The following is a 23,416-nucleotide window of genomic DNA, read 5'->3' on the forward strand; positions in this document are numbered from 1 at the left end:
ATCACAGCCCTGTTTGTCCACATCTATTGAACGGAAATTTTACCGTGCATTTAGGGTGGCCCGAAAGTCAGGACCCAGTTATTTAATTTATTTCACAGGTATTAATACTTTGGATTAATTATTATTGAGGTTAATATTTAATCTGTTATAATTTTCACATCTGATATTTCTTCTACCTGTGGGGGTCACCTCGAATCTGTTGGTTACTAAACTCAACCAAGAACCCTGAATGACTTGAGACAAAATATCATCGACGTTCAAAGATTATACTTGTCATCTTAAAATAAAAGTCCTACATTTATTTCCAAACAAAATAAATGCGTGCATTTACGTTAATGGAAGTCAGATTCAACATATGTTCAAGTAAATTGAAAATACCCAGTTAAAATAAATAAAATAACCAAATGTACAGACGCACACACAGTCCGGCACATTCATATTTACAAGGTATCCTCTTCAAAGCCCTTGAGGATATTGGCAAAAAAATGTACGTGCAGTTTAACTGAAGACATCACACATATGCGGAATGCAGCTGCAGAAAAATAGCCTCAAACATATTTCCTGCTCAAAGTGGCGTCCTGTCCTTTGTCCACGCAGGAACAAAGCCACAGAGGACCTTTTTTAGTGAAGGACTTTACAATTCCCTGTGATTTCAGTCTCTCCTGGCAGCCCTACGATAGTCTCTTTACACCGCAATCTAACAGCAGTTTACAACAGCCATTACATTTTGAGATATACAGACAACAACATCACGCAATCCGACTTCATTGCAGTGGTAGAGTACACGGTTCAGGGGGTCGTGAGTGCAACTCCCAGTCTGGGTTGAAGAATACCACTTTGTGCTTGGGCAACTCCCTCTCCTCCCCACCGCGGCCTAAGCAAATCTCCCCATCGCCAAACTCCAGATCATCTTAAATGCTGTAAACGGGGCCATGTCACGACGATGCTCAGATCCCTCCGCCGGCTCCCACTCCAATCCCGGATCAATTTTAAGGTTGCGCTCTCACCATCTTCAAAATCCATGCATAAACTCACCCCTGCCTACCTCTCACCTTACTCTGCTACCCTTCGTGGACTCTCAGCTCCAGTAACCGAGGCTTTCTGTTGAAGCTCCCATGTAACGTTCGATCAGTGGGAGGTTGCCGATTCTTCTCTGCTGGCCGCAGAGTCTGGAGCCCAATTTCCCCAGCTATCAGAACTGTCAACCTTCTGTCCATTTTTAAGTCCGGCCTCATGACCTTGTTTTACTCTACCTATAACTGCCTCTGTATTAAATGATTATATCCACCGTTTCTGTACAGAATCTTGAGTTGTGGCCCCACTAAATGCTTACACAGTGTTGTACTGCAGAATTTCTTCCACAATCTCAGGACTGCAAACAGCGATGAGTGTAACACAATGCTCATTTAAATAAGAGGTGAACACTAATAACAGGGGAAGAAATGCGTTGTATTTTGAAGAATATTATTTCCCTAACCATGACAATCGGAGCCAGCGCGTCTGTATTTAGCGGAACAGGCACATCAATTGATCTCAGAGAAAATGGGCACATGGGACTCAGTGAAATTTGTCTCCAATGTTTTACTGTGCATGTGCATTCTCATTAGCTCATGTGGTCACACATGCCGCCAGAAATAGCACGTACCCTCACGTACCCTCCTTAGTAAAATATCAACCTATAGTTATGCTTCCGAGATAATAAACCAACGAGCTATTTTACAAACGCTGCGGATACGTGCTTTAATAAATCTATCGAGCGGGGCTGCGCGTGTGCGCGCGTGCGTACGTATTTTTAAATTCGGCATCAAGCAGAATGGAATATTTATGTTTGGAGAGGCCAAAGCAACATTTGGACTGGGCACATGACCCGGGTCTAAAATGCTCCAAAGCACGCGCCACGCGTATCCGTTCGGACTCTGGAGCAGCTGCCAACACAACACCGGGGGAAGGGGAAAAAAACAACGAACCGACGATGTTAACGAGGAGCGACGTCTTTCCAATCTGTCTGGGATAGGTCCATCACGGGAGACCGACACAGGTCTTGAAAGGCGCACGAGACTTATAGTTTGCTTGCTCTGCTGCATAGCAATTGCACGATATATCACAGCAGCTCTCCGTGAAAGTTATAAATGTTCAAGGGGATAATAAATGGCATTTTCTGATACAGCCATTCATGAATTGCGATCTGAAACGCAGAAACAGGCCAACCCACAAACATCTCACCAATCTATTCGGCACACACGAGTGCCACAAAGAGCACGCGCAAATTGTACATTTCTATGCAAAGCACCACCGATGTTTCGTGAAAGTATCATATAATTAAATACATATCGTGAGGTATTTCACAAAAAAAGAAACCCAGACCATTCATAGTGACGACAGCGCATACAACCAGATGAAACGAGAAATGGGTTAAACGCAACAAAATAAGAAATAGGAGAGGCTGTAAAAAAACATTTTTCAGGTGGTGACACAACGGGAGCTGAACCCTAACAAGAGAGAGTTTTGGGGGGTGAAGAGTGTGATATTGCTGTTGGCAGCAGATGCGTCTCATTAGATGTGCCCAATGTTAAGGCAGCGCAACGTACAAAACAACAGATGCATGGGAGACTGGGAGCGTGGGGGCGATGAGGGGAGGGACACACGATGGCAGCCAGCCACAAAAACCAATGCCCTGACCGTAAGCAAGACGAACCCACGAGTAGTTATCTTACCATCGTCTTCCGTTATTTTTCTTGACTTATTATTCCCCCCGCCGTGCGTGTAACTAAGCAAAGCAGGCGCTTCGTGTATGTTTTAAACCCCCCCCCCCCCCGTAATGTATTTCGCAGAGGCAAGCGCTCGCCTGCGTTTGACGAGGGAACAAAGCGAGGTGGCAGTCATGTTGAGCGTACGCGAGCGGACGCAAGGGAGCGTGTTCGCGCAATGGGAACTCCTACGCACGCACACGTACTGGAGAAACACGCGCACACCCAGGCAGTTGGGTATAAGCTGAACTCATTCAAAAGCTACACGCACGCGCGTGCACACACACACACATTAAAGTGCTACTTTATGCACACAGCTGTGTTACACAAACATCCTTTACATGGGGATATAGACTGTTGGTGCAAGTGTTGTTAGCGAACGCCTATAAAGACCGGCATGGCATGCCAAGGGATGACGTTGCCAGCAGCAGACCCGGCCACCTTTGCCTCCCAAGTGTTGATGTTTAAGAACCACACCGATACTACTCAATAAAGGTTGAGTCAAACGAAGAGGCCCCAGGAACGCGTCTCCAGACAATGATCCCCGATCGTGACCACGAACGGGAATCGAACGCAGGTGGCCCCGGTTCGTAGCGCAGCACGCTCAGCGCTGCATTACCGCTTCCCACTATATTACAGAGACAAAGGTCCCCCCCTGTATAGCCAAACAGACTGTTGGGGGCAAGTGCTGCGAGCGAGCACTCGCCAACACACACACAAACGCACACACAAGTTCTCATGCAGTCCCTCACTACGAACACCGGCGCTGGTACCGTGCCAGCAGTACCTGCTAGAGACGTACATGTAGTCTTGTGCGCCGAACTCGCGAGTGCCGCCGATACAGCAGGTCAGGCACGGTACGATTTTCTTCATATTTACCCGCCGACGGAACCGGACACCGCCACCCGGCAGCCCCCTCCCCGTGCCGGCCACATCAAGAGTTGCACCGTCTGCCCTTCGGAAGCGGGTGGAGGGGGGGGGGGGCCCAATTTCGCGAGACGCTTCGCGACACGGCGACCGCGCCGGGAACGCCGCTGCCGGCGCTGGCTAATCCCTCTCGGCACTCCGCGCGTCGGGAGCGAGCGAGAGCCCTCGGCGCAGCGAGCGGCTTTAACCGACCGTCGGTTTTTTCATTCTGTTGCCACCGAGACTGCCGCAATCGCTCTCTACCCCTTCCCTGGTTCCCCTCCCGTAGAAGTAGCCCAACCCCCTCGTCTCTCCCCCCCCCCCCTCCACGAGACGCGGCCATGCCGCCTTCAACAGAACCAGAACGACGCGGGGTTTTTTTTTTCAGGGAGGTTCTTTTTTTTAAAAGGCACTGCCGGCGTCTTGCTAATGAGATTCCGCTTCACGGCTGTACTGCTCCACCGCCAAGCCGTCGGCACGGAGGGGTGAGGCTTATCTCCTCGGTGTAATAGCCATCAGTATTTCGTAATCTCTCACCGACACACAGGGGCGGAGACAACTGGAACAAGAGATGCGTTCCAGTCGACATCTTTCTCCAAAGCGTTAATAAATGCGCACCGTAATAAACGCAGACGTACGTCTGTAATTGCTTTACAACTGCGATAAGGCAATTGAAAATATTAGAAAAATAGAAGTGGCGACGCTTTGGTGGGTAAGGAAAGTAGAGCGGGAGATGGGGCAAATGTGAAGAGGTAGAGGAAATGGCTGATTATGTGTAAATAAGAAATAAATAAATAACTTCTCCCAGACTAAAATAAAATCGCAAATACCATCAAATAATCAAAAGCAACACTCGAAATATAGAGGTGCTTTTAAGGGCAAATTATAACTGGCAGTTTTCATTGTGCCCAAACGTGGCTGATACAAAAAATAATAAAACCAGGAAAAATGAATTCATTGCATTAATATTGCAAGTCACAGGGGCTGGTGAAAAATATGACTACAGAGAATGTGGATTAGTTGTGCCAGTGCCCAGAAGCATGTCCTGTGGGAATTACACTTGCACTCTCTCAACACGATACATCATATTTTACGGCCTTGTGGTATGACCCGCTATAACTCACTCACGTACACAAATAGCATCAGCAGCACCCGCCGCGGCACGGGGCGGAGGCACATGCAGATGCAGCGAAAGCAGTCGGTCACAGAGGTGGACAAGAGCATCGGTGTGAGCACTGGGGGACACGGGCAAGGACAGTGGGAAAAAAACGGAGCGTTGGGCGGCGGGGGGGGGGGGTTTGGAGAAGGAGAGGCTCAGGTGGCGTGGGTGGCAACAAGCAATGAGACGGGCTCGCCAACCCGGCCCACATCTAACAAGCGAGCTTGCCCGCAGGTTGCCTGTCTAGCACCTCATTACACCCGCACTCACATTCGCCTCCCGCTTCCCCACCCTAGCGGCGCACGACGCCTGCGTGCGTGCGTGCGAGCGAGCGAGCCGGTGACCCACTTGCGCGCTGGCTCGACGTCCCGAAACGTGACCGCCCGCACGGGCGCCCGAGCCGCCAACAACCCCGCGCGCGGACTGCCCGCCAGCGCGAGCGATGGCTCCTGCCACGTGGCCGCAAGTGCCGGGCCCGGCCACCTGCCCCAGCCCCAAGCACCCGCAAGCGCCGGCCGGAGCGAACTCCACCGCCATCGCTCCACAAGCGCGCGCGCGTGCGCGGCCGAAAATCCAGAACGGTCTGCCTGCACGCACTTCCACAGTGGTGGCTTCCATTGAAAACATCCAAGATTCGTATCGAACATGCATCACCGTCACCATCGCCAGCCATAACCAATGCACTGCTGGATGAAGGCCTCCCCAAGCCGACGCCACCTCTGACAGGGTCTAGCAATGTAGCAATCCGCCAAAGCGCCTGTAAATGAGACGATTTCATCGTTTCATCTGTGTGGCGGCCGTACCTCCGCACAGGTTCCCTCCTTCGGCTGCCACTCTGTCGCTATCATCGCCAGCGGGGCATCATCCCTTCCAGCGACGCATCGCACACCGGCCCCCGGCATTTTAAAGATCAACATCACATCATGAATCGATATATGTTCTCGAATCCACGTGTTGCTCTTTTTCCCCTTGCGCAATCCGAAACGTGCACCGATATGAATTGGGAAAAACTCAAGATTGTGACGCAATTTGGAAGAAATATTAAACAATATATTGCAATACATGCTTAAATACGCCGTTATTTTTAACACTTGCCATCCTCCCAGTCACTCCATATCACCGCCATCTGATGCATCGCCCACCCTAAAGCACAACTGAACTCAACACACACACACACACTTGCCTCCCTCATAGGTCCCGGTGCTTTTGGTCTTCCAGCTCCATCTGTTATTTATTTATTTGATCGCTAATAGAAAAGTTATTCTCAATTCATGTGTCCTCAAAGAGCACAGACAGGCGGAAACGCTCGTCCACGATTTATTGGCGCAGTTAGTTCTTAATGGCACGAGCAATTGTGTTTCTCATGCGGGGAAAATGAAAACAGGAAGCAACGGCACTGCAACCGACTACCGCAAGTTGCGCTGCTAAGGAGTCGCTGGAAAATGCGTCAAGTGAAAAAAAAGCAGGAAATGTCAGGTGCACATCTGGAAAATTCGTTAACGGTCTGACGATTTAAGAAATATATCTTATTTTAACATTAGTGTATTAATAATGTATCTGACCGATAAAAGTGCCCTAAGGAAAGAAGGTTGTTTTCATGGTAACCCATTTATTAATGAGCTTGTAAACGCTGAAATAAAATATCTTGTGCAGTTTCAAATATGAATAACGCCCACAGTGCATGCCTAAGTAATTACTAAACAGGAAATATTGCTTTGTAGGGCACGCTGTTTTAATGAACCAATATTCCTTCATCTATAAGCAAGTGTAGGGCTAAATAATAGCGGTTTCTACAGCACTCACAAACACAAAATGTAATAAGTTTTGTGTGATAATGGGCTTGCTAAAAATACACCCATGTAACTGGGTATATATGAAACACAGGTAAAGAGGTTGCTTTGAAGAAACAGTAGTTACACTTCATTATACAGGTTTAAAACGATCAATTTAAATTTAGCACACAAAGGTTATTTTGTTTATTAGAACTCGCTTTAACACGCTACGGTTTAATGAACCAAACTAAGGCACCATAATGGGACATATCGACAAGGTTATTGTGCAATGTTAAAGACAAGGTAGACCACATTAAAAACCATCAATACACCCTCGATTTGGGTTCCACTCTTTAAAAGGTGAACAAATGCAGCAGCAGGGAAAGTGTACAAACCCGAAAACCAAATAACATGACAACACACTGCGCCGCTGAAGTAAAATAAACTTCATAACCCCCATTCAACCGGCAGAGTTTGGTATGGCACAATAAAAACAGTCGCATGTGCCATTACAAAGCGGCGGTCTCTCAGGGACAGGGCCTCTGACAGGCAATTAGTCTTGACCGTATTGACCGCCATCGATCGGTCAAAAAAAAAACCCCGGGACAAAACCCCGGCAGAGTGTTAAGCAGGGAAGCGGGTACGCGTGGGGCAGCGGGGTTCTCGTTTGTTACCGCCTGAGGACATCATCACAGATGCCGTGCGGGAGGACGGGGCTAAAGAGGGAGGTCACGCACCACCCCCCACCCCCTTCACCGCCATGCCCCCCCCCCCGCCCCTCACCTCCACCACCGTGGCCACCCAGGCTCTCATGCAGCGGATTGCGGAGGATGCGGGGGGTATGTAGCCAATAGCACGCAAGTGGCTGTCGTCTGGGAAGACAAGTCTGAAGTGCTGGGTTTGAAGTAAAATTGAAAGTGATTTCCTGCTCAAATTTGCATTATGGTGGTGCTCATCTCCTTTTTACAGCCCTCGGGCATGAGCGGACGTTCCACAATCCTATGCCGGGGGTGAGTCTCTCCACAGGACGACCACTTCTGACTTACCCACAAAATGGCACTCGTTTTATTGACCCCAGAGGGATGATGGGCCGAGTCAAACCCCAATCAGGATTTGAGCCCGCAAACCTTCCGACTGCGACCTGCTTGCTCCACCGCTGAGCCACTGGGCCAGTTAAACAGTAAACCATTGCAGTGGTAAACAATGCCATATCAATGCACAAAACACACGTGGTTGACTGCGGGCACGCACTTGGAAGCCAAGTTCCTTATGTGGGCGCCCGATGTCCGCCGTCTGAATTGGCGCACGTGCGACCGGCTTGCTACTTGCGGCAGAATGAGCAATGCACATCCCCGGCCTCCAACTAGGGCAATGCCCCCCTTTCGTAACATTATACAGGGTGCCGCAGGGTGCAGCAGGGTGCAGCAGTAAGCAGCGGGGTGCAGCAGGGTGCAGCAGCCGTTGCTTTGGAAAATGGCACTCAGCCCTGGGAGGACAACTGCGAGTCTCCCGTGGCTCTTTAACCCATCCGTAATGTGCGAAGATTGCATTAAATTATAAGCAAGGTCAGGATGACTAGCGTTCAAGGCACAGAGGGACCTCGCAACCTCCAGCCAGGACTCCGCAGATTTACATTTACCCTTGACATTGAAGTGGTCGTTTACAAACGTCGGCGCGGTATCCCTTACACAAATTATCTACGTATCTGTTTGCATTCATCAGGCTTAAGTAAATGTTAAACTGATAAGAACAAATAATGCGGATTGGAGGACAGGACAGGCCTTGCATATATACATCGTAATATATTACAAATTGTACATATTTGCATCATTTTCTAATTTTCCACTGAAACAATGTTATTACAATTTTAACTAGAACGGATAGTTTAGAATTGATTAATATTAATCGAGGCACTTAGATATACATTAAGTACTTATATATGCGATGTGTAATTGATTATACATCACATCGGCATTAGCATGAGCCGCACAGCTGCTGCGGATGATCAGTTTTAAGCTACCACAGCCTCTAATTGTTATTGGAGACATTTACAATGATGGACAAATATAGCTCACTCATCAACATAATTTGTAATCAAAGCAGCCAATGTGAAATTATTATAATAAACAAATAGCCCTACGTTGTGCTGACACATATACCCAACAACATAGCGCACGTGATTCTGTACGTGTGTAATGTCCATGCACTATTTAAAAAAAAATATATATATATATTGGCGGCGATTACAGGGAGAGTGAAGTCTGCAATTTTCTCTCTGCGCGCGCAGCTTTGCGGTCGAATGACAACTCCCCGAGCAGCGTGATCACAGACGATTCTCCCTGACAATCGCAGACACGAACGCCGCCCCGATGGGCCCCAACCCCTTTTAAAAGAGCAAAACAAAACAAGAAAGGCGCCTCACGGTGGAGGCGCTCGCCGCAGTAGGGTTAACCAAACACTGGCGGCTAAAAGTGTCTTCTAGGTAAGGGGCATGCATCAACGGTTTTAAGGATGGAAACACATTGGGGGGGGGGGGGGGGGCAGTGGCGTAAAAACACGTAAACTCAATTTCCCGGCTCCTGCTTCCCCGGTGTGGCAAGCAAACACAGGGAATTCTTTTAAGTCACTCCTCATAAATTTCAATCAAAATCATGAGAGAAACAGAGCGGCGCAGGAATGGCCAGACGCAATATTACGGGGGCCCGCTAACGCGTAGCAATTTCATGCATTTGCATTCAAATTATTCAGGAGCCCTCCCAAGATCGCACCTTTCTTAGCGATGAAACCGCGATACCAGAAACCAGGAAAATGGATAAAAAAAATAAAAATCGGCAAGCGCTTCTGTTGCCAACGTGATCTTCCGCAGCGAACGTAGCCGCGTTCCGACGTTGAGCAACTACACTCGCACCGCTTGTCTTATTTTCTTTGCTGTCCTCGTGAAAGATATGATAGCGAGACAGTAAAGCAAGCACGACCTTTAGAATTTATATTGCTGACATAGTGGCATGATTTTACCCCCCCAAGTAAATTACCAAGTAGCGATGAGGCAGTGGCTCACGACACTGAGAAAAGTTCACGCCAGTGGCGCAGCAGCTTTCATTCCGGTGTTCTGTTGTGGGCTTCCCTCCAGGTCTACTCAGCCAGAAATTAATACACACCACTGCAAAACACTTGTGGAAATGGAAACTAAAATAGCTGGAGGTGAGGCGATGCCAACAAACAAGTGTTCCCTGGCAGCGTGTGGCCCAAAGATACTTTGAACTGCATGGGCCACAATGTTAAAATCTTCAGGACAATTGACATTCATTTATCGTCTGTATTTGCAGAGGGCAGAAGGGCAATGCCAGTGCTTGTACACTGCCAACAGGAAGCATGGCATGCTGGGCACTTTCCTTTACGTGCTACAGACAGCTTATTTATAAAGTGGAGCCACTAGGAAGCATGAACACTCCCTAAGGATTCAGTCTAGTGGGTGGAACTGAGTTAGTCTGGCTACAGCAAGGGTTTAGAATATTAGTGATGTCTTTATAATTTTGTTGGACACACAATTATTACTTTATTTTACCATTAAAGTACTGTATAGAAGTAGAGCCAATCAACCAAATAACCCTCAATGTGCCTGATCTCATCAGACCTCAAAAGCCAAGCAGCAGGGTGGAGCTCAGAGTGTTTGGATAGGTGACCACCATGTACACCGGGTTGTTATAGGCGACAGGGCCATGTTTGTGGACAACGTAGGGCTGTGGTCCAAGATACAATTCTGTACAGTATTGTAGTTCCTATGCTTCCCACGTCTATGCTCCACGCCCTCACCAACCCACACAGACCAGCAAGGTGAATTATGGTCCGATAACCCCCATGATCCAGTGTGGGAAGGCCTTCATCCTGCAATAAATTGATAAATGGCTGAACATGTACATATAAACTAACAGATAATCTCAAAATAGACAATTTATACTTTACCTGAAAGTGTGTTGATGTCAATCAATTGAGCTAAACCTCATTGTAAATTGTGAAGAGAATAAAGGCAGTCAATTTCTGTGCAGCCCTTTATTAACCCACTGCTGGATGAAAGCCTTAAAGACCATGCAGTTTTTGGAGGTTATTTTCACCAAATACTTCACCACCCTAGTCAATGCAGCTTGGTCAAGGGGGCAGATAAACATTAAGTTTGTGGATTCAAAGTGCAGCACAACATTGAATATTTGCGCACACAGTACAGACATTACTGACTTAGAGTGAAATCAATGGAATAGAAAATACAGCCATGCCTATTGCATGATTATAAACCCTCGATTTGTAAAAAGACCCTAAAGCAGTTGTGAGATCTTACGAAGGTTTTAGAACAATCGATCATTTATTACATTTATGCAATTCAAGTTTATATGGCACTGGACACGATGTGCTTTTGCCCACCTTTATTTCGAGGCGCCTACATATGAGCCATTATAAATAGGCGGTTACAAATTTAGCGAGAAAGCCTATCTGCTGGATACGTCAATGAGACGAACACTCTCAAAAGCTCCTCATCCCAAGGGCAGGCAAGCACTATGCCAACAGGCCCGAATGTACATAAAACAGACGAAAACCCATAAGTGCCGTAGATTTAAACAACACATTTAGGGAGGCGGAACATAACCGCATACAATTATTTTACACGTCTTTAATGCCATTAATATGCGAACGCACTGTATTATTATATTTTTCACAAAGTTCTCAGTTTCCGTGCGAAGGGAGGGAAACAAAACGCGAGCATCCATTTTACGCCAATTCCTAGAATTCCTCGCCCGATTTTAAACCACAGCATGTTAATACTCTGACAAGTATTAATGCTGTCAGCAAAGTACGGCCCACATTGTATCGTTTTACCTGAGCAGGTGGCCTCTACACCTGTGAGAGCCAGTGCTTGTGTTTTAAATGTTGCTTTATATATTTGTTTTTGTACCAACGGCGAATGCCATCTGGAACTAAACTATCAAAATAAAAAAAAACAACACTTGGACAATAGCCACGTAGCCATGTGCGACAAATTAAGGCAGACAGCTTCAACTGCTAGGCTCTCTTGAACTCATAAACCATAAAAAAAACTCAAACGACTGTAATTTCATGCAGCACATTATCATTGTGCCAGGCTTAAAACTTAAATTTTTTTAACACTTGCACTATGAACGTGCCCAGCACCCCACTGCTCCTTCTCTCTTCCCTGCAACGATGCGTCATCGATTATTCAATTTAAACCTTTCCGATTAGCCCACAAATGTAATCTTGTGGCGGGCTTGTAAAAGCCAGCACTACAATCTCTCCCTCGAATATATATCGAGTCACAAACTACCGGAAAACACTTTAGGTTCCAGACAAATATAGTGCACTGGAATATAACACTTGTAAACATTTGGTCGACCAGACACATGGTTAGCATGGACACTGGCCTCACCAAAGACAAAGATCTCCCGCGTGTAGCCTTAACAGGCTGTCAGGGCAAGTGCTATTAGCAAGCACCTATGAAGGCTAGCACAGCACACGAGGGGGTGGGGGTGGCCAGCACCACACCCGACTGCCTTTGTCTCCCAAGTGGCGATGTTTACACATTCGCACCAGGCACTCATTTGAGGCAGTCGACCGATGGGGAAGCCCAGGACCGGTTCAGATAATCGTAACTGGTGTCGGCCATGAGCGGAAGTCAAACTCGGGTCTCCAGGTTGATTGCGCAGCACGCTAAACCGCTACACTACCACTCCCCACACACACGACGATGCGCAGGAGCGCGAGAAACAAAGCCAGGCGTCAGCAAACGGCCACAGTTTTAATGACAACCGCAAGTGGTAATGGGGCCCACTGTATCCATTTTTTTCCTTCCCCTTTCTCCTGATTATACAGGCGGCTTGGCGCACACGTTTGCTGGTGCCAGCGGACGCGAGCGTAAATCGCGAACGCCGTGGCACAGCCTCGCAGGCTGCATCCACGACGCGACGACAACAGCCTACAGCGCTCGCATTGAGAAAGAAAGAAAAACCATTCAGTCTCCGAACACAGGTATAAAAGGGACCCTCGGATCTGAGTGGACAGGTGTGCTAAATCATACGCGTGAAGTCACAAGGCAAAAACCTGACATTCAAAAGAGGTTTTTTTTTTTTTAACACCAGGCAAGGCTGCAAGGGGCATTAGTCTCCTCTCTGCCAGACTTGGAAATAATTACTCACCGGACAATTCTTTGCCTCTGGGCACTCCCGTCTTCTACATCAAGCGAATCAACAAACGTGGCAAGCGCGAGGATTCATTCCGCCGGCACTACCATCACACTGCCTGCCACAACACTGCACAGCGAACCATTTGTAAACGTTACAAAGCCTGGAAAATCAGGCTCTCAACGGCACTTTTTCAGGCACGTTTTGGCACAGTAATGCAATATTTAGCGATACTAAAACAAAGGATAAACCTTTCAATCATTTGTTTAAACAAATTAAAATAGAGTTTTGGACGTCTGGCCAGCATGACAGTCGGACAAATACCCTCCATAACAGTGGCTCTCGCTAACAGAGGCTGTTCCATCACGAGCAGTGGCATGGCAAAGCAATTGCAGGGCTGAACCTCTACCTTTTAACACAATGCGTGCCCCATTTGTGTACAGGTAAGTTTGCGTACGTTTTCTTTTATAAGTAACGTAGTTTAAAAAAATGTAGCCTATCGTTTTAACTTTACCACCTTCCGATTGCCAGCCAGGTGGTGCCAAGCAAGCAAGATCATATCACCATCGTAAAAGAACGGTTATGAAATCGCAGCTTTACTTTTGCCGAAACTCTGCTCCCTCAATTGTTCACTTAATTATTATAGCTTACGATTTTTCGAGGAACCATGTAGCGACCGTTCAATAACCCAAATAAAACAATGATTACAATCTCCCTGGAGATCGCTGCATCTTAACTCGAGGCACCACCACACCGTTTACGATTGCCCCATGTCATCGCCGCATTTGCATGGCTTAAACGGAGCTGCACGCCCAGGCCACCATTCATCATTAGAGTAAGAAAAAAAATAGGGGGCGGGAGGAAGCCATTTAATTAGTCGCCCAGTTTCTTCAGGGCTAGTGGCCTTGGCAAAATTTATCGTGGAGCAAGAAATAGGAGCAGAGCCATTAAATTACCCACGTGGGTTTATCCAGCCTGGCTTCGTATGTGCCGCCACCTTGGCTGCTGGCTAAATGAGGCAGTAGAAATTATCTTTGCGTTCCTGTCCAGGCCACCAATATCACGCCCGCCCCGTAACTTATTTACATCGCGGCACAATGTGATTTACGAAATTGCTGGGCCGAAACAGCAAGGTGCCTTGTGTCTAATGAACAAAAGAAGCCTTTTCGCGCTTCCGATGCAATTCTCGATTATACCCGAACGTGGGGACAATATTGATGGCCTGAAAGTGCAGTGGTTGCAAGCTCTCGCCACTCATTCTGTGGTTAAGAGAATTTGTTTTAGCTTCACAAAGTTGTGCTGCTGCAACAACACACGTTCCATCAGGGATCCGGATGCTGAGACTGCTGCCAAATGTACTTCACTGTCAAAAGGAATAAAGATCGCACGACATTCTTCACAAGCACAGGCAATCGTGTGCCGGCAGTCACATTTTTCTCAATGAAATGTTGCTTGCAGTGTCAAAGTTCTCCACTAGAGGGAGGAACGGGGCTTCCTTAAAACTGGGCTGTTTGTCTTAATGCAGCGGTCTTAATTGCAAGGCCCGCGGGTCACTGGTGGCCCCTGGTGACCTTTCGTGCGGCCCTCGACAATACACAGGTGAAAACACTCCCCATCATAGTGCTGTCAACCCCAACGGTTCCAAATGTATTTGAAACCGTCGGTCATGTCTTATCAGTGAAAGTGCCCCCCCTCACCCCTCTTAAAATTAGTGACCACTGCCCTAATAGGTTAAAAGGAACGTCAATTAATAAATGCAATAAAACAATGAAGCAAACCTCACTTTGTATTTCCTTCCAATGGTTTAAAACGGCGGCAGCCAACGGCGCGTCTTCTAACACCGCGTGCTAAACTGATGATAGGGCATGACACAGATTAAGGCACTTCCTTCAAGATGTAGCTCTCATTTAAGCGAGTCACAACCCAAGCGGTGATTACGTGGGTTCGTCTGTGGGCGGTTCAATGGTCTGTAACCCTAATCCAGAGATTGGCATTCAGAAAAATAAGCTCTTCAGTAGCAAGGAATTGGCCAGCCCCCTGTTAATGTGTCTGCTTGCACTCCAGTCAACGCCAATTTGTATCCAGACAGCAAGTGCCGGAGAAATGTTCGCAATTTGTGTATTCGTTTAATATTTGTTTTATTTACGTTATCAAACAACAATTTAAATAAGCCTCTTTTATAACATCCTCTGTATTTTTCCCGCAGCTTAGACACAAAAGCAATTTGTTTTTGCTGCAAGGCAGACAATAGAATATGTATGCTCCATTGATCTTAAGCCACCCAGTGCTCCACCGAAATAAACTACAATAAGATGGAACGCAGCCTCTGCCTCACCTGCTATTGCCTCTTTCGCATGAATCACTTCGGTCTTTAGAAGACCATCTAAGGGCAGCACAGCTTATCTTTTAAAATGCGCTCTCATTGGTAGGATAGCACAATGTCCCCATTAAGGCTAATATTCAAACAATCGCTCTCGAGTGCACAGATCAAGATCGTAGAATTCTCCTAAGCACTTTTTACGACCTCCGAGCGGCTACATTCTACAGATTTCATTATGCCACGCCACATCGGACACACAGCAATCTCGCGTGTGAGTGACTTCCAAAAGCCACGGATCAGAACTGAGCGGTCTCTACGGGCCGCGGTGCAAGTGGCCCAACGTCAGGCAGCGTCTCGCGAGCGCAGACTCTCAAACGTGTACCACTCACTGCCTAACGTCAACGTATCGACCACGGCTTGAAAAGGTACAATTGTCAATGAAATTTTTAGTCAATCAAAATTTCTGATGTTAGCACGATTACGCCCAGGTCACAAATACCCTCAACAGGACCTACATAATGATGGTAGCTACACAAAAATTAAAAGAGTTCCCACCAACAGCCTCGTTACAAAAACGAACAGTATCATCACCGATTCAGCTTAATTAATTGAACAGAACAAACGGTTTTCCTTAAAACCTTCTGCTAGACCACCCAGATTATATGGCTTACCAAGAATCCATAAAGGTACACCCCTTTGTCCCATCGTCTCCACCATTGGCTCACCCACCTACAAACTAGCCGGATATCTGTCTGAGACCTTACAGCCATTCACTGGTAAGACCACCTCTTTTGCACTTAACTCAGCCCACCTGGTATCGCCAATTAAGGACATCTCACTGTCCGCAGGTGATTTGCTTGTTAGTTTCGATGTAGTTTCTTTGTTCACCAAAGTTCCTGTGTCCGACACCATTGCAATCATTGAAGATTTGGTCCAACAAGGATTGATTGCTGATGTACCGGCCCTGGTGAGCACTGCCTCACCAATACATACTTCACCTGGAATGGAACATTCTACAAACTGAAGGCACCCCAATGGGTTCTCCCTTATCTCCGGTTGTAGCCAATGTTTTCATGGAAAATTTTGAGACTGACGCCATCCAGGCATCCACTCTACGCCCGTCCTTGTGGAAGAGGTACGTGGATGACACGTTCGTCATCTGGCCACATGGCCGACCGGCTCTGAACCAATTCCTCAATCACATCAATTCCATTCACCCAGCCATCAAATTCACCATGGAGGTAGAAAAGAATAGCAAGCTATCTTTCTTGGATGTCCTAATCAAAAAGAGACCAGATGGCTCAATGAGCCATTCTGTCTACAGGAAAGCAACCCATACTGATGCCGACCTAAAACCTGACCTCCCACCACCATCCATCCCAGAAGAATTCCCTCATCAAAAATCTACACCATAGAGGTCTATGTATTCATTAAATCGAACCTGGATCACAAGATCCAGGTTAGATTTAACACAGTACATAAAATTCGTGATCTGATCCCATATGTGAAGGATGTGATCCCTGACATGCAATAACCCGGGGTCTACAAACTAAGCTGTATCTGCGGCAGCAGTTACATTGGGGAAACTAAGCGGACCGTGTTCGTGAGCATAAGGCAGATTTGAAACACGGTACAACCAATACTTCTGCCGTGGCTGATCATTATTTTCATGCAGCTGGCTCACACGAAATTGATTTCTCCAAGACGAAGGTACTTTGCAAACCCACTGGCTATCAACAAAGATTCGTTCATAAAGCCATCCATATATACAGACGGAGACAACTTCAACTGAGAAGATGGGCAAAAACTCAGCAATCACTGGAAGGACGTTATCAACCAGTTCAAGTCATAACTGTCTGTTATGTTTACATTTTAGACCTGGCATCCCTTTAATTGGTGGAAGCCCACCAACGGGACATTCACTGCCCAGTACTACCATCACCACTAGCAGTAGCCCTTTATTAGTGGAAGCCCACCACCAGTACCATCACTGCCCAGTACTACCATCACCACTAGCAGTAGCCCTTTATTAGTGGAAGCCCACCACCAGCACCATCACTGCCCACTACTACCATCACCTCTAGCAGCAACCCCCACCGTCAGCAGTGTGAGTGTGTGACGCGAGGTGCAATGATTACCTGGCAGCCCTTTAATTGGTGGAAACCCACCACCGGCGCCGTCGCTGCCCACCACTCACATTAACATAAGCTGCCCCGCCCATGCTGCCGACACTTGGGCTACGTCCATCTTAAACCTTTATAAACAGTTGGCCTTTAGAGGCTAACCCCCTTTTCCTGATGACGACCGCTTGTGTTGCGATCGAAACGTCGTGGTTTTTATTTTTATCATTTTTATTCACTTTATTATTATTATTTTTCTATCTACGTGGCTTTACCGAAAGAACCAAAGAATAGGGAGAACACGGTTAGGTATTTGCAAAGGCTTCCTTTCCATAAAATGTATAACATAAAATAAAAGCTATAAAAAAATCAGCTGTCAATCCACTGCTGGCTGAAGGCTGTAAACCTAGTGAGAGTGAAATCATATAACATGAAGTTACCAGCATGTACTTCATATATTTAACTCTCCTTTTGCCCCCTGTGTGTGAACACTTTTAATGGATTGTTATGCAAAGCATTATTATCAGCTATGATCAATCCACTGCAGGAGTTAGGCCTCCACAAGGTGTCACCATCTCTCACGGTTCTGCACTTCATCTGTATGCATGTATGTTGAACTTCTTTCACACCGTACGTAGCCAACCACAACTAAGCAGAGGTGTTCCATTCCTTGGCTGCCACTCCTTAACAGTTTACCATAAAGTTCACCCATATTTACTCATGGGCAACAATGTAAAATAGTAAATGCAATCAATGTTCTGTGGTTAACCTGTGATTTTCCAGAGGTGGCTTGGCTAAAGCCGTGTTTGAGAATGTGAAATTGGCCTGGTAGGAACCTAACATTCAGAGGCTGTCAAGCGCCAAACGAGCTCTTCCAGACCGAGTCCTCTCCATTGCTGTATTGAAAAAATCCACTCAGAAGGAGATTTTAGAATGAGGGCAAGGATCACTTATAGCAGCCATGCAAAAATGATTAATATCTCTGATATATATATTCCAGTCGTCCCGCACATGCTGCTTGGCATCATATTAAGTTTAGCTCCACTTACGAAAAAATAAGAACAGATTTGACCCTTTCTGGCAATAAAATAGGTGTTAAGATGTTCAAACGCCCAAACAAAAACCTCAAGTCTGCATTAACCGCACGTACTTGCGGTGAACATGCAAACAAACATGCTCCGATAATATATGGCATTGTCTTTGGCCTACACCAGAGATAGCCTCACCAGTGTCGGACCAGAGAACGCCAAAAGGCGAACAGCACAAAGGCAATGATGCCACTATCAGGGCATTTATAGCTCGGGGTGAGCAGCTGCATCCAACAAGCTCCACTTGTTGGATGCATCTTCAGTTCAAATCATGAAGCACCAAGCAGTTGGAGCAAAATGTCGGACATCGTGGAGAACAAACACACGGCACAACATGAACACACAACAGAGAGCGGTACAGGGTACGTAACAACTGAGTAAACGCATGCAATAATAAGTGTGAATTTTAATAATCACGAACATGCCTTGGTCAAAAAAGTGCAGCACACGCATGTTCTCGGGGATCTTTTCTGACTTGTCTCGTGGGGATTTTCACTTAATTAAGGAATACAAAATTAGGCATGGGACACCCAAAGTGCTTGGCAATCTGCAGTGATTGGAAGCACGGCCGATACACTGGTGAAATTTATAATAATGAAAAAAATAAGAATGTCAAGCAAATGGCTAAAATTAAGAAACCAATTCCTGCTTGCCGACTTTGGCAGGCAAAAATGGTTCAAAACATTTAAAATTACAAGACTAAGGGCGTTTGCAGGAGGACATTACTAACAAATGGATAAGCAAATTGAGCAGATCAAACGGCAAAATACGAGTTCAGAATAAGTACACACCGATGCGGATTTGTTATTACGTTAAATTATCATCATAGATTACAACCGACTTTAAAGTGCAATGTCTCGAGTGAGTAAGCCAAATCAGAAATGCCAAAACACAGGCAATTCACATGACGTGGCCACAATGCGAAATGCAGATTTACACTGAATAAGATAACTGCGGTATTAAATATAAGAATGCAAGCAACAGGCTGTCAAAAAACAGAGATGTATCAAACGGGAAAAAAAGTGGACAAGACCAAAGGGGTCATTCATTTAATTTGATGTCCCTTTCCCCGCACCCCAGATTAGCAGGGCTGGCTATGTACAATGCAAAAGAAGTTCAATGTACACACACACACATCCAAGAAAGCGATGGGATTGAAATGCTGAGGTAGAAGACGGAGATGAAGACTGGGGAATGGTGGAAGGGGACGTGTGGAAAGACACATTCATCTGGAGACGCTTTGTACATCGACCAACCCGGCGAGAGGCTGGTGCGGAGGATGGATGATGATGATGACGATGATGAGTATGAATTGTAATTAAACAAGCAGACCATTCGCTGTACGATTTGCAATTCTGTGCTCTGCTGGCAGTTTCTGCGATGCCACGGCAGAGCCTCGAGACTTGTTTGACGAGCAGAAGGCCCGATATAAAAAATAATGGCAATGGTGATCTGGCAGCATGCCGGCTCACTGCGAAAGCCAAGCTGGGTTCAACACATCCAGCACGATGACGAACAATATTTCCTTATGTGCACACCTATAAACATTGGCACAAATGCTTTTAAAGTTGGTGGGAATGTTGGCAGAGAGCTCTGAAGTTTCCCTGCAATTTTGTTCTCAGTGTAGCGCTAAGGAACACCATGAAGACCACATTAACCATTTCGCTTACAATTCTCTGGGCGCCGCAAACCAATGAAGTCGGGATATTGGTCACCATGCACGTGTTTTTTCATACACCAGATCTACAGCCGCTACACAAAAGCACACCGCACCTAGGGGGGAAAATGATTTTTTTTCAAACCACAACTACACAATTTTCTATTAATATGCAATTAAATACAATTAGGGTTTTGCAGCCAAATCAATTAAAATAAATGGCACAGCTGCTGTAAAGGGTTAAGGTTAACGCACCATGAGGAAACGTTAAAGTAGTAATGTGTATGGTGTTTCATTTTTTTTTCCCTTCCTTGTTGAAAATAAAGCTACCCCCCCCCCCCCCCGTCTTAATGAGACAAGAGTTGTTAGCAAGGTCAATGTATGAGGCACATGCGCACACAACAGGACGGTGGGCGAGCAGCAGCCAGAGCAGCTCACGTGTTTATCCTCGGGCAATGCACGAACACTGCGCGCCATCTGTTCTCTTTAGATTGGCCACGCAATGCTAGGCGTTGCTGCGCAAAATACCTTGCCACAAGAGCAATGCATCTGGGCAGTTGGCTGGGTCGCGACACTCTGTACTGGCGCGGACAAGGTGAATTTGAAAGAACCAACCGAGTCGTGCACTTTTTTATTTTGAAACCAGTGCAAAAAACAGTGTGAACACAGTCCTATCAAACTGGGAACATTTCTCAGGGACAGCACACTAATTTAAACACGGGTGGAAAAGTTCAAGAACTGCGGCCCACATGACACACCGCGTGACGAAGTAAAAAAAAATATACGGATGTGACAGCCCTCAAATGATTAATAATGAGAATTTAGTAAAGACATTATGACTAGCCACAGGGAGTATATGTTCGGTATAATTCCATCGGCTAGGCACACACAAAGAAACCTCAATTAGTATTGTAGATTGTAGGGGCAAGTGCTCTTGTGGCGAGTTTCTGAGTCCAGCGAACACACACACACACACGCACTCGTACAGACTGGTACATCATGGAACACAATGTGCCACAATGTTCAAAGCTCTATATAGGCAAGGCTTTCTGGAGGGGGAAGAGGAGAGGAAACAAAAGGAGCCATCCACTGCACATAAAAGTATGACAGGAGGCTCAGTGTTATAAATGTGCCCGACTTAGCCTTATGGTGACAGCAAACATTAATAAACAATGCTGTGCTGTAAAATGCGTGTTAGTGAAATATCGTCGCTTAACAACTTTACATGAAGGTTTATTCTTGGGTTTGAGTTATAGGTTTGGCCTGTAACTCGTTAAGTTCACTTTACGCCATCCCCCCATGACACCCGTTATTGCAATGATCTTTCTTTTACACCAAAGACACACCTACAACAACAACCGCCGTTCACAACTAGGTGGCGGTGACGTCACCACGGCGTGTCATACTAGGTGCACTTTGGGGCCACGTGAAGTGTGGAAGGCCCACTGGCAGGTCACGGAACAGTCCCAGGTGCCATGGGTTGACTGACTTGAGATGAATGGTAGATGCACCAACACACACAAAATGCAAGACAAATATCCCCCCCGTATAGCCTTAGTAGACTCTAGGGACAAGTGCTGTGAGAGAGCACGTCTAAAGGCCAGCACAGCACACGAGGGGGTGGGTGATCAGCACCACACCTAGCTTCCTTTGTCTCCCGAGTGGTGATGTTTAAACACCACACCAGGTATACATTTGAGGCTAGGGGAGATCCAGAACCAGTTCAGAAAATCGTCACAGGTGTTGGCCATGATCGGGAATCGAACTCGGATTGCCGGGTTCATCGCGAAGTGCGTGAACCACTTCACGGCCGTTCCCCGACACACAAAGGACAAGTACACACACACACGTTTCCAAATGCTTGAAACAAGCTGTGAACTTTGCATTTTTACCATTTATGGGTTATCTTTAAACACAGCTTCTAAAAGCAAAAAAAGAAAACTGTTGTTAATATTTAGGGATTCATCAATATCGGCAGTGTATGGCTAACGCGCGCCGGACATGTGATGGTGTTACAGTTTAATACAGAGCGATGAAAAACATCACCAGTGCACTTAGTTGGCGAAACATTGGCCCAAGGGAAGTGTGCATCATTCGTTATTTAATTATACACAGAGTACCCATTCACCAAAGACCAAATGTGCCCTAATTATAACTTAGAAAAAATACAGAGGGATAAGTTTTGGCCTAATTTAAAATTCCCTGCGACCGCTATGCTACGCTACCACTCTAAATGCCCCCCCCCCCCCCCCCCCCATAGCAGGGAAATGTCAACAATTCAAGTAACCTCTGGCTGAACAAAAGAAAGCCTTGACCAATGTCAGTGTAATACGTGCTGCGTCATAAAATAACATTCATTGCAAGCTAATGATTCCAGAAATAATGATCGAGGGATCACCGGCATAATGCCATTATTGAGGTATTTATTTCTCTGGAAGCCTTACGTGAAATCAGAGAACAGGCTAACTAATTTTGTTCCAAGAAGCGGTGGTGCATCTTTAATGATATCCTGTTATACCATCTTATCCGGGAGTATTCTGTGTTTGCATACGCTCAAGATCATTGGTTACACATTCAAGTGCGACATCTTGAACACTCTTCTTCATCTGAAACACGCATTATTATTGGTTCCTGGGAATTGCCAATCATCAGCCTCATTTTTTTGCTGCTTTCACACGTCCCATTTCTTGCTACGACATCTGCAATTGTTTGTTGTGTTCGACTACTGTCCCCATTTTTTCCCGAGAAAATTTTTCGAGAGCGCCGAGTTACATATTTTGTAAGGCATCTCCATCTCTCTATTTTTTTTAAATCTTTCCTCTTCCTCAACAAATGTTTTGTGGTTTCAGAAAAAAATGTCAGGTTTGTTCTGTTAAACTTCTTCCATCACTTGCGAGACGCTGTAACTGCGATAGTTATACAATCTGTTACGACGATAGTTATTGCAGTGAAATGGTGACATTCCATTCAATGATTTTGCTTCTAGGCATCTGAATCTGTTTGCTTGAGAGTTAAAAAAAAAAATCAACGCCTAACCTAGATATTTGATATTCACTATATTTTTTTTGCCTGTAATTAGCACAGCTCTCCCTTTGGCTATGTTGTAATTCAACTTGTGACACAAAAGACAAAGATCCCCCCGTGCAGCCTGAACAGACTTTTGAGGCAAGTGCTGTTAGCGAGCACCTATGAAGGCCGGCACGGTGCACGAGGGGGTGGGTGGCCAATACCACGCCCAGCCGCCTTTGTCTCCCTAGTGGCGATGTTTACACACTGCACCAGGTACTCATTTGAGCCTAAGTCGACCTAGGGTACTCCCAGGACCGTTTCAGATAATCGTCACTGGTGTTAGCCGTAACGCAGCACGCTAACCGCTAACACTACCGCTCCCATGGCCACTTGCTACATCAAATTGTGTCGAGTACAGAGACATCTCTTGACAATGTGGGGTTTGCCTGTTAG

The 23,416-nt window shown here is 46.3% G+C and overlaps 1 protein-coding gene across 8 annotated transcripts in view; it reads right to left on the reverse strand.

The window, feature by feature from the left end:
• The window catches only part of LOC116952913 (kelch-like protein 9), a 120,081-nt gene that overhangs the window by 51,889 nt on the left and 44,776 nt on the right, over window positions 1-23,416 (reverse strand). For 2 of the 8 annotated variants that reach the window (XM_032972617.2, XM_032972614.2), the window contains exon 1: window positions 3,535-3,937. The exons of 4 other annotated variants lie outside the window; for them this stretch is intronic. In XM_032972617.2, the coding sequence (XP_032828508.1) occupies window positions 3,535-3,620 (86 nt within the window). In that variant the 5' untranslated portion in view covers window positions 3,621-3,937. 2 more of the 8 variants (XM_032972615.2, XM_032972620.2) reach the window with 2 other exon arrangements.

This window comes from Petromyzon marinus, chromosome 49 (assembly GCF_048934315.1).
Source record: "Petromyzon marinus isolate PM22_M1 ecotype Great Lakes invasive population chromosome 49, UKy_Petmar_22M1.pri1.0, whole genome shotgun sequence".
Classification (NCBI taxonomy): Eukaryota; Metazoa; Chordata; class Hyperoartia; order Petromyzontiformes; family Petromyzontidae; genus Petromyzon; species Petromyzon marinus.